At 37.1% G+C, this 19837-nt stretch overlaps 1 protein-coding gene across 3 annotated transcripts in view; it reads right to left on the bottom strand.

The window, feature by feature from the left end:
• Positions 1-19837, bottom strand: part of DPP8 (dipeptidyl peptidase 8) — a 69609-nt gene that overhangs the window by 29493 nt on the left and 20279 nt on the right. For all 3 annotated transcript variants that reach the window (XM_040643100.1, XM_040643101.1, XM_040643103.1), the window contains 5 exons: positions 15397-15570; positions 13470-13638; positions 8033-8143; positions 6111-6239; positions 5479-5540 (listed from right to left, as the gene is read on the bottom strand). In XM_040643100.1, the coding sequence (XP_040499034.1) occupies positions 5479-5540; positions 6111-6239; positions 8033-8143; positions 13470-13638; positions 15397-15570 (645 nt within the window). The remainder of the gene's footprint in view (positions 1-5478; positions 5541-6110; positions 6240-8032; positions 8144-13469; positions 13639-15396; positions 15571-19837) is intronic.

Here is a 19837-nt window from a genome sequence, read left to right as displayed (position 1 = left end):
CTAGAGGCTCTGACGGCCAGGGTCGCAGAAGCAGAGGAACGGGTTAGTGAATTGGAGGATGGGTTAATAGAGGAAAAAATGAAAATAGAAGATGGTCTTAAAAAAATCCACGCCCACGAATGTAGGTTACGGGAGATTACTGACTCAATGAAACGATCCAATGTTAGAATCATCGGCATCCCCGAGGGGGTGGAGAAAAACAGAGGTCTAGAAGAGATATTTGAACAAATTGTAGCTGAAAACTTCCCTAATCTAGCAAGGGAAACAAACATTCGTGTCCAAGAGGCAGAGAGGACCCCTCCCAAGCTCAACCACGACAAACCTACGCCACGTCACGTCATAGTGCAATTCGCAAATATTAGATGCAAGGATACAGTATTGAAAGCGGCCAGGGCAAAGAAATTTCTCACGTACCAAGGCAAAAGCATCAGAATTACGTCAGACCTGTCTACACAGACCTGGAATGAGAGAAAGGGTTGGGGGAGCATATTTAAAGCTCTTTCAGAGAAAAACATGCAGCCAAGGATCCTTTATCCAGCAAGGCTGTCATTCAGAATTGATGGAGAAATAAAGACATTTCAGAATCGCCAGTCACTAACCAATTTTGTAACCACGAAACCAGCCCTACAGGAGATATTACGGGGGGTTCTATAAAAGTAAAAAGGCCCCAAGAGTGATACAGAACAGAAAGTCACAGCCAATACAAACAAAGACTTTACTGGCAACATGGCAACATTAAAATCATATCTCTCAGTAATCAGTCTTAATGTAAATGGTTTGAACCATCCCATAAAACGCCACAGGGTTGCAGATTGGATAAAAAGAAATGACCCATCCATTTGCTGTCTACAAGAGACTCATTTCGAACCCAAAGATGCATTCAGACTGAGAGTAAGGGGATGGAGTACCATCTTTCACGCAAATGGACCTCAAAAGAAAGCTGGGGTAGCAATTCTCATATCAGATAAATTGGATTTTAAACTACAGACTATAGTTAGAGATGCAGAAGGGCACTATATTATTCTTAAGGGAAGTATTCAACAAGTGGATATGACAATTATAAATATATATGCCCCCAACAGGGGAGCAGCAAGATACACAAGCCAACTCTTAACCAGAATAAAGAGACATATAAATAAAAATACATTAATAGTAGGGGACCTCAACACTCCACTCTCAGAAATAGACAGAACACCCTGGCAAAAACTAAGCAAAGAATCAAAGGCTTTGAATGCCATACTCGACGAGTTGGACCTCATAGATATATATAGAACACTACACCCCAGAACCAAAGAATACTCATTCTATTCTAATGCCCATGGAACATTCTCAAGAATAGACCATGTTCTGGGACACAAAACAGGTCTCAACCGATACCAAAAGATTGAAATTATCCCCTGCATATTCTCAGACCACAACGCTCTGAAATTGGAACTCAACCACAAGGAAAAATTTGGAAGAAACTCAAACACTTGGAGACTAAGAACCATCCTGCTCAGGAATGACTCGATAAACCAGGAAATCAAAAATCAAATTAAACAATTTATGGAGACCAATGAGAATGAAAATACAACAGTCCAAAACCTATGGGATACTGCAAAGGCAGTCCTAAGGGGGAAATACATAGCCATCCAAGCCTCACTCAAAAGAATAGAAAAATCTAAAATGCAGTTTTTATATTCTCACCTCAAGAAGCTGGAACAGCAACAGAGGGACAGGCCTAATCCACTCACGAGGAAGCAGTTGACCAAAATTAGAGCTGAAATCAATCAAGCAGAAACCAGAAGTACAGTAGAGCAGATCAACAGGACTAGAAGCTGGTTCTTTGAGAGAATCAATAAAATTGACAGACCACTGGCAAGACTTATCCAAAAGAAAAGAGAAAGGACCCAGATTATTAAAATTATGAATGAAAAAGGAGAGGTCACGACGAACACCATTGAAATTGGAAGGATTATTAGAAATTTTTATCAACAGCTATATGCCAATAAACTAAGCAATCTGGAAGAGATGGAATCCTTCCTGGAAACCTATAAACTACCAAGATTGAAACCGGAAGAAATTGATTCCTTAAACAGGCCAATTAATTATGAAGAAATTGAGTCAGTGATAAACAACCTTCCAAATAACAAAACTCCAGGCCCGGACGGTTTTCCTGGGGAATTCTACCAAACATTCAAAGAAGAAATAATACCTATTCTCCTAAAGCTATTTCAAAAAATAGAAACAGAAGGAAAGCTACCAAACTCATTCTATGAGGCCAATATTACCTTGATCCCCAAACCAGGCAAAGACCCCCTCAAAAAGGAGAATTACAGACCGATTTCCCTAATGAATATGGACGCCAAAATCCTCAACAAGATACTTGCTAATAGAATCCAACAGTACATTAAAAGGATTATCCATCACGATCAAGTGGGATTCATACCTGGGATGCAAGCGTGGTTCAATATTCGCAAATCAATCAGCGTGATACATCATATCAACAAGAAAAGACTCAGGAACCATATGATCCTCTCAATCGATGCCGAAAAAGCATTTGACAAAATACAGCATCCTTTCCTGATTAAAACCCTTCAGAGTGTAGGAATAGAAGGTACATTTCTCAATCTCATAAAAGCCATCTATGAAAAGCCTACAGCAAATATTATTCTCAATGGGGAAAAGCTGGAAGCCTTTCCCTTAAGATCAGGAACTCGACAAGGATGCCCACTCTCGCCACTATTATTCAACATAGTACTAGAAGTCCTTGCAACAGCAATCAGACAACAAAAAGGGATCAAAGGTATTCAAATTGGCAAAGAAGAAGTCAAAATGTCTCTCTTCGCAGATGACATGATACTCTATATGGAAAACCCAAAAGAAGCCACTCCCAAACTATTAGAAGTTATAGAGCAAAATTCAGTAACGTGGCGGGATACAAAATCAATGCTCAGAAATCAGTTGCATTTCTATACACGAATAACGAGACCGAAGAAAGAGAAATTAGGGAATTTACAATAGCACCAAAAACCATGCGTTACCTTGGAATTAACTTAACCAGAGACGTAAAGGACCTATATTCTAGAAACTATAAATCACTCTTGAAAGACACTGAGGAAGACATAAAAAGATGGAAAGATATTCCATGCTCATGGATCGGAAGAATTAACATAGTTAAAATGTCCATGCTACCCAGAGCAATCTACACTTTCAATGCTATCCCGATCAAAATACCGAGGACATTTTTCAAAGAACTGGAACAAATAGTCCTTAAATTTGTATGGAACCAGAAAAGGCCCTGAATCTCCAAGGAACTGGTGAAAAGGAAAAACAAAGCTGGGGGCATCACAATGCCGGATTTCGAGCTGTACTACAAAGCTGTGATCACAAGGACAGCATGGTACTGGCACAAAAACAGACACGTAGACCAATGGAACAGAATAGAGAACCCAGAAATGGACCCTCAGCTCTTTGAGCAACTAATATTTGATAAAGCAGGAAAAAACATCTGGTGGGAAAAAGACAGTCTCTTCAATAAATGGTGCTGGGAAAATTGGACAGCTACATGCAAAAGAATGAAACTTGACCACTATCTCACACCATACACAAAAATAAACTCCAAATGGATGAAAGACCTCGATGTGAGACAGGAATCCATCAAAATTCTAGAGGAGAACATAGGCAGCAACTTCTACGACATCGGCCAAAGCAACCTTTTTCATGATACATCCCCAAAGGCAAGAGAAACAAAAGATAAAATGAATTTATGGGACTTCATCAAGATTAAAAGTTTCTGCACAGCCAAGGAAACAGTCAGAAAAACTAAGAGGAAGCCCACGGAATGGGAGAATATATTTGCAAATGACACTACAGATAAAGGACTGGTATCCAAGATCTACAAAGAACTTCTCAAACTCAATACACGAGAAACAAATAAACAAATCAAAAAATGGGCAGAAGATATGAACAGACACTTTTCCAATGAAGACATACAAATGGCTAACAGACACATGAAAAAATGTTCAAAATCATTAGCCATCAAGGAAATTCAAATCAAAACCACACTGAGATACCACCTTACGCCAGTTAGAATGGCAAAAATAGACAAGGCAAGAGACAACAATTGTTGGAGAGGATGTGGAGAAAGGGGATCCCTCCTACATTGTTGGTGGGAATGCAAGTTGGTACAGCCACTCTGGAAAACAGTGTGGAGGTCCCTTAAAAAGTTAAAAATTGAGCTACCCTATGATCCAGCCATTGCACTACTGGGTGTTTACCCCAAAGATACAGACGTAGTGAAGAGAAGGGCCATATGCACCCCAATGTTCATAGCAGCAATGTTTACAATAGTTAATCATGGAAGGAGCCGAGATGCCCTTCAACAGATGACTGGATTAAGAAGTTGTGGTCCATATATACAATGGAATATTACTCAGCTATCAGAAAGAACGAGTTCTCAACATTTGCTACAACATGGACGGCACTGGAGGAGATAATGCTAAGTGAAATAAGTCAAGCAGAGAAAGACAACTATCATATGATTTCTCTCATCTATGGAACATAATAACTAGGATGATCGGTAGGGGAAGAAAGGGATAAAGAAAGCGGGGGTAATCAGAAGGGGGAATGAAACATGAGAGACTATGGACTATGAGAAACAAACTGAGGGCCTCAGAGGGGAGGGGGGTGGGGGAATGGGATAGGCTGGTGATGGGTAGTAAGGAGGGCACGTATTGCATGGTGCACTGGGTGTTATACACAACTAATGAATCATCGAGCCTTACATCGGAAACCGGGGATGTACTGTATGGTGACTAACATAATATAATAAAAAATCATTAAAAAAAAAATTGACTGTGGTGATGGTTGCATGAGTCTGTGAATATACTAAAAGCCATTCTAAACTTTAAAAGAGTGAACTATATTGTGTATGAATTATATCTCAATAAAGCTATTAAAAAAAGTCGAGCAGAGAAAACTGGGTTTTTTGTTTTGTTTTGTTTTTTAAGTAGGCTCCATACCCAGCATGGAGCTCAATGCGGGGCTGGACTCACCACCCTGAGATCAAGACCTGATCTGAGATCAAGAGTCAGATGCTTAACTGACTGAGCCACCCAGACGCCCCAAGAAGACTGTTTTAATTAATCTTGTGTGCATTCAGCTTAATAAGCATATGACTATCCAAATGGAAAGCAGCAATACAAGAGAAATGTGGGATATCCAACACAGAAGGTAAGTCAGAGCCAATGACTGCTATTTTGTAAACACTGATCTAGGGAATTAACAATGGCAAAGAAGAAAAACTTTTGGAAAGGAGTGGTAAGTATGCATATCCTTATATTCCTATCTTGGAAACCAGCAAAAAGTTTCCAAAGCACCGTCCACAGATATCTCAGCAAGCTAAATGAGTTCAAAAAATTAAGAAGTATATCTAAGATATCTACTAGACTGACCAGTTAAGCGACACAAAAAGTTAGCTCAACATTTTATACTTACCCTTCCTTCAGCATCAATCATTATTTCTGACATCTTAAAGGTGACTTTTGGATTTGCTGTGCCTTTAGAAAGAGACATGAATAGTAATGCATAATCAAAACTATTCAAACTAATTTTGCCAGATCAATCCCCTTTATACTTCAGTTAAGTCAGAAATGTTGTAGAGTCAGGGCTTTTACAGTGTTAGAATCTCAGAACTCCAACTCAAATTCATAATTCTCAACATAGGTATCAAAAAAAAAAAAAGAGGGAGAATGGAAAACGTCCAGAGTCAATATGAAATAAATAAGAGAAATTCTGTATCATTTTGTAATTGAAATGTAAACAGCAAAATAGGAAAAAAATTACTAACTTATTAAGAACATAATCCCTTAAACATCTTTATTTCCCAGCAAAAACTCCTCTTTTTTCATTCCTTCAAGTAACCAGCTTTGTGCACTTCCCAACCTTTGAGAAGAATTAAGTAAGAGCAGTCTATAATTAAGAGATCTACTTCAGTGACAATTAATGAATAACCTACCTTTATTAAGGCTGTAAATATCTGATGTTGACCATACCTTTGGATGACTGCAGAGAGAATCTTGTTTGGAAAGTAGAAAGGAGTGACTATAAATGTCAATGGAATATAGTACCTGTTTTAGGATAACGGAATGAATCTGCCCTCCTTGTTTCCAACATAGGGGATGTAACATGAATAATTTCCACCTCAGACTCATCATTTTCTTCATATAGAATTCTCAGAATTTTGCTGCCACTGGGAGCTTTTAAAAGGAATTTAAATATTGAAAATTTAGAAGAATTACTCCAGAGAGTAATCATAACTGACCATTCCCTCTAGTGGTATATTTCCCATAGTGAAAAATAATTTATGTATAAAATATGCTGCCTTTTGTATATGAATGTATCACCAGTCTTTGCACTAGGAAGGTGAGTTACTACTAAACCACTTTTGCTGGTTAAAGGAAGGCAAAACCTGAACATAATTATCTACATGTACATATATATGTATACATTTAAAATTTAAGTAGGCTCCATGCCCAACATGGGGCTTGAACTCATGACCTGGTGATCAAGAGTCACATGCTCTACTGACTGAGTCAGCCAGGTGCCCCTGTACCTATACGTATTTAAAACAGGGGAAACACACTTATGAAGGACTTCAGTCCGTGTACTCCTTAAAATGCATTCCTTGTTGAAAAATGAATTACTCAATTATATTTATAATATTTCCTATAACAAAATAAATGCTTTAAAAAAAAAAGATTTTAGGGGCGCCTGGGTGGCACAGCGGTTAAGCGTCTGCCTTCGGCTCAGGGCGTGATCCCAGTGTTGTGGGATTGAGCCCCACATCAGGCTCCTCCGCTAGGAGCCTGCTTCTTCCTCTCCCACTCCCCCTGCTTGTGTTCCCTCTCTCGCTGGCTGTCTCTATCTCTGTCGAATAAATAAAATCTTTAAAAAAAAAAAAAAGATTTTATTTATTTATTTGAGAGAAAGAGAGAGAGCAGAGGGGAGAAGAAAAGGGAGAGGGGGAGAGAGCCCCAAGACCAAGACCTGAGTCAAAACTAAGAGTTGGACACCCAACCAACTGCGCCACCCAGACACCCTGAAAATAAATGCTATTTAAAGAGTCCAGTTTTCTCTTAATGGTTTCTCTAATTCACGTCAAAATCTTGTTCTAACAAACAGTTATGGCAAAACATTTTACATCTTAAAATTAAATGCCCAAATCTAAGACATGGCTTAAAAATAAGTATTTTTCATGCTCCCTTAGAGAAATGTTCAAAATATGAGCTGCTGGGGCTCTTAGTCAGTAAAGCAAGCAACTCTTTATCTCAGGGTTGTGAATTCAAGCCCCACACTGGGAAAAGAGCTTACTTAAAAAAACAAAAATGGTAGCTGCAATCCATTACTGTGTCATGAAATTTATTAATGGGTAATAACAAGCATTTAAAATATACAACGAACAAAAAATATGCAATATCAGAGTACATTACACATAAAGGTAAGTACTGCTTCATGAAATTTGTTTTTAGTTTTTGTATGTAATATATGTATCAAGTATTAGGCTACAATATAAAGCAAATTTCTAGCCGGATCTTCAGAGAAAGCTGTTTCACAGGCAATAAAATACTTGTGAATTCATCCAGAAAAGGGAGGAATTTGTGCCCTTTTCCTGATCCATTCCATACACTAATTTGGCCATACATTCATGCAGACACTCAAGTCAATCCTAAGTTTTTATAGCATTGCATCAAGGTATAGTATTTTTTTTATTTCGTCACCAATATTGCCACCAAGACCAGCCTCTAGATGAAAGACTGGCAAAGAGCTGAAGGACCAGAGGCACTGATGCAATTACTTTTTTATTTTTTATTAGAATTAATTCTGCAATGCAATTATTTTTATTAGAATTCATTATGGTGGGATATAGCATATTTTTCTAAATAACTACTGGTAGGATCTAATCTTCATGACTTCATAATCTACTCTTCAGGATTTGGCAGTTGAATCTCATAATACTTTAATTAACTTATATTATTTTAAACCCCCTTACTTGTTTCAGCTTCTGGACACCACCAGTAGCCCGAATATCTATCAAATTCTTCTTGAAGAACAAAGGTAGCAACTCCAGCTGATCTGGGATCTTCTTCCATGTTGGCTAGCTCTAGACAAACACAAACAGCAAAATTATCACAGAAAGTTCTCTAACTTTTCATAGGTACTAAGCACAATGATTTAGCTTATTCTGAAATGCAGCTGTAGAACTATGGCGAACTCTGGAGCCAGTGGACGGGATATAAATCTGAGCTCCATCATGTACTGACTGACTGACCTTGGGCAAATCATCCAACCTCTTTCCACCGCAGTGTCCCTTTTGTAAATGGGAGTAAGAATGTACCTCATAAGGTTGTTAAGATTAAATGAGTTAATTCACATAAAGCACTTAGAACAAAGCCTGAACCAAACCATGTGCTCCATAAATGTCAGTTATTATTTCCCCATTTAGCTAGCATCACGGAAAAAAAGAATACATGGAAAGGGTCACAGTGACTTTTAACTTCTACCCAGAAAAGTCCAACTTTAGTCCTAGAATGGGTCTTACACATCACATAATCTTCATCATTTTTCCTCCCTCCCCTTCCTCCAGTCAACCAGAATTTCAACTTTTATCTGTTTTACACTTTCCAGCAAATAGTTTGAAGGGAACTCTTGCTTTAAAAATAAGCCCCCCAGGATGCCTGGGTGGTTCAGTCAGTTAAGCATCTGCCTTCAGCTCAGGTCATGATCCCGGGGTCCTGGGATCCAGTCCCACATCAGGCTCCTCGCTCAGCTGGGAGCCTGCTTCACCCTCTGCCTGCCGCTCCCCTTACTTATGCGCTCGCTCTCTCTCTCTGACAAATAAATAAATGAAATCTTTATAAATAAATAAATAAATAAAATACCCCCCCCCCAAACCACAAAACCATAATTTTATAAGATTTCATGACACGGAAGGCCGCCTGAGTGGCTCAGTCAGTTAAAGCATCTGCCTTCGGCTCAGGTCATGATCCCAGGGTTCTGGGATTTCCCTCTGCCTCTGCTGTTCCCCCGCTTGTGCTCTCTGGCACACACGCACGCGCACGCACACACACACACACACACACACACACACACACTCTTCTCTCTCTGTCAAATAAATAAATAGAATCTTAAAAAAAAAAAAAAAGATTTCGTGACATGGAGAAATGTTTGTAATATACCTGGATTAAAAAAAGCCCTATTACTAAATGGCATGTACACTATAATTTCATTCAAAAATGTTAAATATATATTTTAGAAAGTGTTGGGATATAAACCAAAATGTGGTTCTCCCCAAATAGTGAGACAGACTATGGAGAAGCATTTTAATAACTGCTTTATAATTTACAAAATCTTAGGCATACTGTTTATTTGTAAAAAATGTATATACTTGTGTAACCAATCACACCTTATCAAGACAGAATATTTCCAACACCCAAAATGTTTTCTCATGCCTCTTCTCAGTCAATGCCCATTCTCACCCCAGAAGCAAACACTGATCTGATTTCTGTCACCATAGGTTAGTTTTGCATATTCTAGAATATTATATAAGTGAAGTCCTACTTTGTCTGCTTTTTGAGATTCACCTATATTATTACAGCATCAATAATTCATTCCTGTTTATTGCTGGGTGGTAGTCCATAGTATACCACAGTTGTTGTTGTTTTTTAATCCATTCACCTGTTAATGGGTATCTGGGCTTTTACTGTTACTGTCAGTTATTGGCAATATGACTAAAGATACTATAATCTTTCTTGTATAGGGATCTTTGTGGTGTATGCTTTCTCTTGAATAAAGACCTAGGAGTGGAATGACTGGGTAGTATGATAAATTAACTTTGTAAGAAACTGTCACATAGCTTTCCATAGTATTTGTATTATTTTCTATTCTTACTAGCAATGTATGAAAGTTCCTCTCCAACGTTTGTGTTCTTTATCTTTTTCACTTTAGCCAGTCTAATGCGTGTATGGTAATATCTCAGAGTGATTTCAATATTATAGACAAGTTCCAATGTATTATTTTTGGTTATCTGTATTTTCTATATATTGTCTGAAACAAATATATAACATGAGCCAATAATCCCCTACCCAAAAATTTTGAGTCCAGAAGTGTTTGGAACTCAAAATTTGGAGGATTTTTCATATTTATCATATATCTACCATATAATTATGTAACATCTCTGGCAGGGTAATCAAATACTCTGTAACTGAATACACCAATATTCTTGCAGCAAACTTATGAATAGACACACTAAGTAGGATTAAGATTATAAATATCCTCAGGTCAGTTCAGGACAGGTTTCGCCACCAAATGAGTTTCAGCACCGAGCCAGCGAAAACTAAGCCCAGTTTTCAAGAGTTTTTTGAGTTTTGGAATTACTGATATAGGCAAAACCAGTGTTTGGTTTTCTTGGATCTGTCAACTACCCCAAAATTAGACCTACTATATTGTTTCATATTTGTTCTCTTTTGGATGTGAGAATAGGTACCATTCATTTCTATTTCCCTTTCACTTACTATAGACCTCAATTATCAAGAGTTATTTATTAAATGAATAAAAGGTATCGCTTTGTTCTTCTGATATGTCAATATATCATTTGAAAGTAGAGTCTGGTCCTGTATTACTTCTACATTCCTTTTCATACTAGGCAGAAAATAAACACATGCACATGCTCACTGACTAACCCCATCTAAAAGCAGACTTTTACTTGGAAACTTATTGTAAGCAGAGTAGGACTGAAGATGCTTACTCTGTACCTACCTCTCTCCTTAAACACATCACACTTACTATGTTTCAGACACCATCCTAAACACTTGACAAATATAAACTCATTAGAATCTCATAAGAGACTATAATAACACGCCTTTTTAGATATGGAAACAGAGACCAGTTAAATAACTTACTGAAGGTCACAGAACTAAAAATGGTAGATCTAGAATTCAAACTAGATGGTTCTAGACTGCATTTTTAATGAGTACATTAATCTTGAAAATAATAAAATATACCACATACCTATATGCACAGAAAGGAAAATAATAAAAACAATATTATAGCATCCTGCAGGGTGCCAGTGCTTTCTACTTTCAATTCTGTCACTTTTTTTTTTTTTTTAAAGAGAGGGAGAGAGAGATAGGGGCAGATGGAGGGAAGAGAAAGTCTTAAGCAGGCTCCACGCCCAGCACAGATCTCACAACACTGAGCTGAAATCAAGAGTTGGATACTTAACCAACTGAGCCATCCAGGTGCCCCTAAATTCTGTCCATCTTCACAATAACCCTGTGTGGAAAAATAATTCTACAGAACAAAAGCTAGACTAAAAAACATCTTAATTCTGTTGGTTACCATCAGAGCTTTGCACTCCCAGCCTCAAGAAGGATAACTAGTATACAGTGAGTGTTCAATGTTTGTTGAAAGCATGAAGAAATGGCTAGGATTTCCAACCCAGATTTACTAATCATCAACCTAATCCTATAATTGGTAGCCATTCTGATTCCCTGACTCCAAATGGAGACCCAAAACATGCACCTTTCTTTACTTTAAAAAATATATTTATTTATTTGAGAGAGAGAGAGAAAGAGAGAGGGAGCAGGGGGTTGGTGGTGGGTGGAAGGGCAGAGGGAGAGGGAGGAAAAGGAAGCAGGCTCCCCACTGAGTGCGGAGCCTAACACGGGGCTTGATCTCAAGACCCTGAGATCATGACCTGAGCTGAAATCAAGAGTTGGACGCTTAACAGACTGAGCCACCCAGGGGCCTCCAAAACATGTACTTTTCACTTAAAAAGTTCCTACTCCATCCCCTTTTGTCTATCTGATGCTCTACAGAGTTTCAGACCACTTAAACCTGGATAATTTCAACAGTCAAATTTTGGTGTCCTTGCCTCTAGTCCTGGGCTTTTCTTTTTTTTTTTAAGATTTTTTTTTTTTTTTTTTTTAATTTGACAGAGAAACAGCCAGCGAGAGAGGGAACACAAGTAGGGGGAGTGGGAGAGGAGGAAGCAGGCTCCCAGCGGAAGAGCCTGACGTGGGGCTCGATCCCAGATTGCCGGGATCACGCCCTGAGCCGAAGGCAGACGCTTAACAACTGTGCTACCCAGGCGCCCCTAGTCCTGGGCTTTTCAAATACAACTTTCACAAAGTATTCAGAACAATTTATCTATAATATGACTCCGACCACACCACCCAATTGTTAAAAACTTTCATTGGACTCCCACATCATGCTAGAGACTGTTGATTTCCATGAGATAGTTAACCCTTCTCTTGGCTCTCTTTATCTGCCAGCCTTACCTTTCCCTTCTTCTTGACTCATACCTTACGCTTTAGAACCATCAGACTGCTTTTAACTCCTCATACACACCACCTTCTGCATTAAGACCTTTCTCATGTGGTCCCCTCACCTGGAATGTACTGATTAATGTGCAGTCATATCTAAGATCAGTTTAGGTGCCAGTTAGTTGTCCTCTCTTCTGGGAAGCCTTACCTGACCACTACCCCAAATTGATGCCCTCACAACATTCTATGTTTGCTTATCACTCTGTTTTATTATTCATATAGTTTCCTTGAGGGCCCAGGTTATGTCTTATTCAATTTTGTATCCTTAGTTTCTGCCATGTTACCTGGTGCACAGGAACTTAACCTATCTTTGTTGACTGACTAAACAGCTAGAACAAGATTTCTTGACTCCTAATTCAGTGTTCTTTCTACCAACACAAATTGTTCAGGAAAGGGCTTCTTCTATAACACTGATTATCCTAATAATGAAAAAAATGTGTGTTGTCAATACACTGTTGTACTCTAAAATAATTTATTAAGAAAGATGCCCATCCTTCACTGTGGAACTTACTAATCTTAAACTCTGTTTCATGTGTTCAAAGAAAAAGCAATACACTGTTTCCCATCTTGCATTTGTATGAAAGCTTTAGAGGAAAACATCTACATCTTTTCTATGCTTTGAGCAGTGCTTAGTATTACTATAATCACTTTAATGGAAATTAAGTATTTCCACAATACACACAATTCTATAAAGTTTTGTTTTTCCTATTATGACAAAATAACTAAGGAGGCTCCCTAAAAAAGGGAGATAAATTTTTGTATATTAGGTTTTTGTTTGTTTCCCAAAAACAAGATTAGTTTTTTTAACTGAAATTTCATTTTAATGAGAACAGTTCTGGGGAAATCCTGACAGCCTTGGTAAGCTAAAGAAACAATCGTGTCAGAGGTGCTGCAGTGGTATCTGAAAATGCACATTAAAACAAGGTAGCATTATGCAGGTGGTACATACTATTTATCCTCTGTACTTTTTTCTTTTTTAAAGATTTGAATTTAAAACATAAAGATCACCTACTTTGCCTCATTTTGCCTAATTTCAAAAAGTGAGCAAAAGCAAAATTTAAAAAATACTTTTCAGAAAAGTAGATTTGAACAACTATGTGTTACCATTGTGCACATAGGTGAGCCTTCTTTCTTCTCTGGTTACAATGTTGGATATCCAAATATCATTGCTATGTATAAAAGCAATCCAGTCTGGATCAGCTGGGCATAATTTGGGATCCATGCGAATGTTGGGACAGCTAGTCTCTACTAAATTTGGCCGTAAGGGTTGTTGCTAGAAAAGAAAAAAAACATTTTTAAAGCAAGTATTAGGCCAACAGATGCATATTCATTTGCCAACACCCTTCCTATAAAATGAACAATAATTCCAAGTACAATGTCAACTATGATAAATGCCCATCAGAAAAATACACTTTTGCATGCCTTAACTTACAAGGATGGATTTTTCTTTAACACTATGAATTAGAAAGCTAAGGGTAATAGGAAAGTAAATAAAGATTTTTTAAAAATAAGATTTACTTATTTGAGAAAGAGAGAGAGAGAGCAAGAGAAAGAGAGAGAGCACCTGAGTGCAAACGGAGGGGCAGAGAGAGAGAGGGAGAAGGAGAAAAGTAGACTCCCTGCTGAGCACAGAGCCCCACATGGGGTGCAATCCCACGATCCATGAGATCATGACATGAGCCAAATCAAGAGTCAGATGCTTAAGCCACTGAGCCACCCGGGTGCCCCAATAGGAAAGTAAATAAAGACAATATAACAGTGCTTCATAAATTTTGTTGTCCAAACTTGTTTAATAGAGTAATGACTTAAATACTTTCATTAAGCACTTATTGAATATTTATTAAATATTTCAAATTAATTTTACCGATATAAAACAGTTTTGCTGAAAAAGATGTAATGAAAGCCAGGATCATACAATTCTAACAAAAGAATAGTTCTTTTCTTTTCTTTTTTTTTTTAAAGATTTTATTTATTTATTTATTTGACAGAGACAGCCAGCGAGAGAGGGAACACAGCAGAGGAGTGGGAGAGGAAGAAGCAGGCTCCCAGCAGAGGAGCCTGATGTGGGGCTCGATCCCAGAACACCGGGATCACGCCCTGAGCCGAAGGCAGATGCTTAACGACTGCGCCACCCAGGCGCCCCTCAAAAGAACAGTTCTAATACCATGTAAAGAATTGCCTGGAGGGGCACTTCGGTGGCTCAGTCGCTGAGTGTCTGACTCTTGATTTCGTTGAGTGTCTGACTCTTGATTTCCACTCAGGTCATAACCTCAGGGTCATGAGATCAAGCCCCGTATCAGGCTCCGTGCTCACTGGGGAGTCTCCTTGAGATTCTCTCTCCCTCTCCCTCTGGCCTCCCCCACTCATTCTCACACTCTCTTCTGTCTCTCTCTTTCTCTAATAAATAAATAAAACTTAAAAAACAAAACAAAAAAAAAACCAATTGCCTGGAATAAAACCAAACATTTAAAACCATTTATTAAGATGAATTAAGTTTTTGGGGCGGCTGGGTGACTCAGTCAGTTAAGTGTCTGCCTGCGACTCAGGTCATGATCCCAGGGTCCTGGGATGCAGCGGCATCTGGCTCTCTGCTCAGCAGGGAGTCCACTTCTCCCTCTCCCTCTGCCTGCCACTCTACCTACTTGTGATCTCTCTCTCTCTGTGTCAGATAAATAAATAAAATCTTAAAAAAAAATGAATTAAGTTTTTAAGGGAACCAAAATTAGATTGCCTTGCGATAACATTATCTTCCAAAATCCCCCTCAGCCTTTATTCAGAAGATGGGCATTAACGCCCTTTACTATATCTTCCTACATAGCAAGTGTTTTTAAGCATTTAAAAAATTACATATTAATGTCAGTGTAAAAATGATTAATTCTTAACATTGGAAATTAGTACTCATATATACTGTTTTCTTTACTATTAAATTTCTCACTTGGTGGGTAAATATAATTTTTTGGTTTAATTACCTTTCTGATGCAAATAACCTTTAGGACCTAAAAACATTTAACAAGTAGTAACACCAACTTACAGTAAATCCTTGTGGCCCTCCATCTTTTACATGATAAATTCCACTACCAGCTTGAAATAGAAATGTTCCACTTCCTTGGTGATAATCATAGGAAGCAATTCCAACAGTTCCAATGCGTTTTCTTTCTCTTAATAATTCTTCTTCCCGAGAATACATTCCATAGTCCAGTGTTGCCTAATACAAAAGGAAAAGAGAAGTCACCTACTCCAGTCTTCTGAAAGCTTGCTATTTGCTTTTAGCAAAAAATTTCCACTGATATCCTAGCATCTCCCATATTCCCGAGTCTACATGTTGAATGACTCCAAAATGTGCCAGTAACTTTAAGCAAACTAATTTCAAGAAGTCTGCTTAAAGATTTCCTGGTAAAGGGTCTCTAGATGATTACTGCATATAGTAGAGAACAAGAATTGTCTCATCACCTTGGCCTGACATGCTAGACCACTACAACTTAAACGTACTTGAGCAGTGTTGCATGTAGTTAAGAGCACAGACTCTGAAACCAAGTGGTTTGAATCTAGGCTTTGACCCTCACTAGATGTCTGACTTTGGGAAGTAGCTTAATTTCTTCAAAAGTAATTGTTCTCACTTTCAAAATAGTAATATATCATCTACTTCAGCTTTGTGAAGATTAACCTAGTTAAAAACATGTCAAGCATTTAGCACAATGACTGGCACAGAGTAAGTTCTCAAGTATCAGCTGTCATTAATACCTTCCCACCACATCTATTAATACTCTTCTAATGAAACCCTAGATCAGGATGGTCATTTCACTGACATAAAACTCAACATATGAGTTTCTGCCTCCTGGTCTTTGTGTTCCACTGTCCCCCTTTGAAAGGCTATTTTTCTTTCATTCATCCAAGTTTTATCATTATCTCAAAATCTTAGCTCTGATTCAGTCTTGCCAAAGAAAGTTTCCTGATCCACTATGATGTACAGTTATCTCTTCCTTGAGATTTATATAAAAGTTACTACCTCTTTTACTTATTTGACTATGGTACTGTTTTTCACTTTTTTCAGTATTTCTGACTATAGATTCAAAAAAATGAGCAGAATCTGTGTCATTTTGTTTTCCTACCTGCAGCAGCTGTTAAAATCTCTCTCAAAGACTATTTGTAATTAATGACTGGTGACAATAAGGGCTTTTCCTAAGCTAGAAATATTATTTGATATAGGTATAAAATTTAAAAAGGAATATACAGAAAACAAATTTAGTAAGTGCTAACAAAAAAATTTACATCCACATTTTCCCTATGAGCTCTTAATACTTCATTTGAGCATGATACATAAGGAAAGCAGACATGGTTTCTACTATCAAGGATACCTTACAAAGGAATCTAGATAAGTTTACTGGCAGGAATGTATCACTCCAAAACTAAGCTAGCACACTGAAAGTAAACATTGTTTAAGGATGGCAAATACATGTGTGTACTTGCAAACCTAAAATAATGTTAGGTGAGGATAAAAATGAGACAACCTGGAAATCTTGCTAAAAAACCACCCACTTTTTGTATTCATTGTATCACTTTTTTATTAATACTTAATTACATGTATATACATTTATACACTGTGTTAGGCTCCAATAGAAAACCTGTAAATTCAATGAACATATAGTTTTATTAATTCTGATCTCTTTAAGTATCTCTTAAGACTCTTTCAATTGAAGCCAAAAGCAATTCTGAGAATATGATTATATTTTAATTTCTTCCCTCTTATTCTCCCTTAATGTCACTGGACTTGGTCTGTACTTAATATGTCTTAATGGTTAATAATCAGAACACAAGAAATTTCAGAGTTAAGAAATTAACTTTTACAAGAGAACTCTATATTTATAACTTTTTAATTATAAAGTTTGTTATCTGAAAGAATAACCCTGAAAAAGATCAATTATGGGGAACAAGGCTCACTTTACTAGATATTTAAAAATTAAAACATGAACAGACATAATGAACAACAGCAATGGCAGAAAACAGAAAATCTAAAATAGAAAGCTGAATACAGAAATTTATAAGAAAAAAACAGTAGGAAAAAGATATGACTTTTAAAATCAGTGATTACTGATTTCAATTTTAAATCAGAATTATTGCATAGCCAAATGCAAAAAAGATAACACTGGATTCACTTCTCACATATTCCAAATACATCTGAGATTTAAATGTTAAAAATGAAACCAACTTCCATTTTTAACCAAAATGGAATAACAGGGACTCAGCTTATCCTCCCATCTGAAACAACTAACAAAATATATGAAATAATGTTTTCAAGACACTGGACATTAGACAACAAAGGACAGTGATCTCTGTGAATGGGACCCAAATGAGGTGAACCTTACAGTTCACCCAGCTAACTGCCCTGACAGTTTCCAGATGTTGGCCCAAGAAGGAGTAGCCAATGGATCAAAGAAGAAATCACAAAGGAAATCAGAAAATACGTTGAGACAAATGAAAACACTATACCCAAACTTAAGGCATGCAGCAAAAGCAGTGCTCGGAGGGACACTTACAAATATCTGCATTAAAAAAGAGATCTGAAATCAATAACATAACCTTCCACCTTAAGACACTGGAGAGAAAGACCAAACTAAGTCCAAAGCAAGCAGAAGTGAGAAAATAATACAAAATAAATTGGAAATAAAAGAGAGAACAGAAAAACAATAAAGCTCAACTAAACCAAAAGTTCGTTCTTTGAAAAGATCAAATTTAGCTAGAATGAAAAAAAAAAACCAAACAAAACAACAAAAGAAGACTCAATTTACTAAAATCAAGAATGAAAGAGGGTCATTAGGAATGATCTTACAGAGATAAAAAAAGATTATAAGGGAATAGTATGAACAACTGTATGCCAACAAACTCAATAATGTAGGTGAAATGGTTGAATTCCTAGAAACACACAAACCACCAAAACGGACTCAAGAAGAAACAGAAAATACAGACCTCGAACGAGTAAAGAGACTGAGTTAGTAAACAAACAAAACAACTACCCGTAAAAGAAAAGCAGAGGACTAGATGGCTTTACTGATGAATTCTACCAAATGCTTAAAAAAACGAATACCCATCCTTCTCAAACTCTTTCAAAGAAAGAGAACAGGAGGAAACACTTTGCAACTCATTCGATGAAGTCAGTATTATCCTGACACCAAAACCAGACAGACATCTCACACACACACACACACACACACACACACACACACACAAATAATAATAAACTAAAACTATAGACTAACATCCCCTAGGACTACAGATGCAATAATCCTCAAGAAAATACTGAAAAACTGAATATAGCAGGATGTTAAAAGAATTACATACAACCAAGTGGGACTTATCCCACGAATGTAAGCTTGGTTCAACATATAAAAACCAATCAATACAACGCACAATATTAATATAATAATGGGGAAAAAAGTGATCTTCTTAATAGACACAGAAAAATCATTTGACAAAACCCAGCACTGTTTCATGATATAAGTGCTCAACGAATTAGGAATAGAGGGGTAATTTCTCAATCTGATAAAGGGCATCTATGAAAAACCCATAGCTAGTATCGGTCTTAAAGGGAAAACCTGAAAGTTTTCTCCTCAATATCAGGAAAAAGAAATGATGTCTGCTTTTACCACCACTATTATAGAGGTTCTAGCTAGGGTTGGAAAGGAAGAAGGAAAACTATCTCTATTTATAGATGACATGATATTATATATGGAAAACCCTTAAAATAATCTACAAAAAAGTATTAGAGCCAGTAAATGAGTTCAGGAAAGTTGTAGACTACAAGATCAATAAACAAGTATCAGTTGCATTTCTATACACTAGTAATAAACAGTCTGAAAATGAAATTAAGAAAGTAACTCTATCTAAAATATCCTCAAAAAGAGTAAAATACTTAGCAATAACTTTAAAGAAGTGCAAGATTTGTATATAGAACACTGTTGAAAAAAATTAAAAGATTTAAATAAATGGAAAGATACCCCATGTCCATGAAAGATACCCCATGTCCATGAATTGGAAGACTTAAGATTATAAAGATAGCAATATACCCCAAATTGATAGAGATTCAAAGAATGGCTATCATATCTGCCTTTTTTCTCCAGATATGGATGAACTGATCCTAACAGTACTGATAATGGAATTTCAAAACAATCTTGAAATCAAGAGAAATACTGGAGGACTCACATTTTCAAATTTCAATAGAGCAAAGCTACATTAATCAACACAGCATGTATTGGCATATGGATAGATTTATAGGCCACTGGAACTGAACTGAGAGCCCAGAAATAAGACCATACATTTATGGTCAACTGAATTTCAACAAGGGTGCTAAGACCATTCCATGGGGAAAGAACAGCTTTCCATAAGTGGTGCTAGGACAACTGGATTCCACATGTAAAAGAATTAATGTGGACTCCTATCTCACACCATATACAAAAAGTAAGTCAAAATGAATTAAA

The sequence above is a fragment of the Ursus maritimus genome, unplaced genomic scaffold, assembly GCF_017311325.1.
Source record: "Ursus maritimus isolate PB19 unplaced genomic scaffold, ASM1731132v1 scaffold_27, whole genome shotgun sequence".
Classification (NCBI taxonomy): Eukaryota; Metazoa; Chordata; class Mammalia; order Carnivora; family Ursidae; genus Ursus; species Ursus maritimus.
The sequence above is the reverse complement of the archived record's forward strand: the minus strand, read 5'-3'. Positions and strand labels throughout refer to the sequence as shown.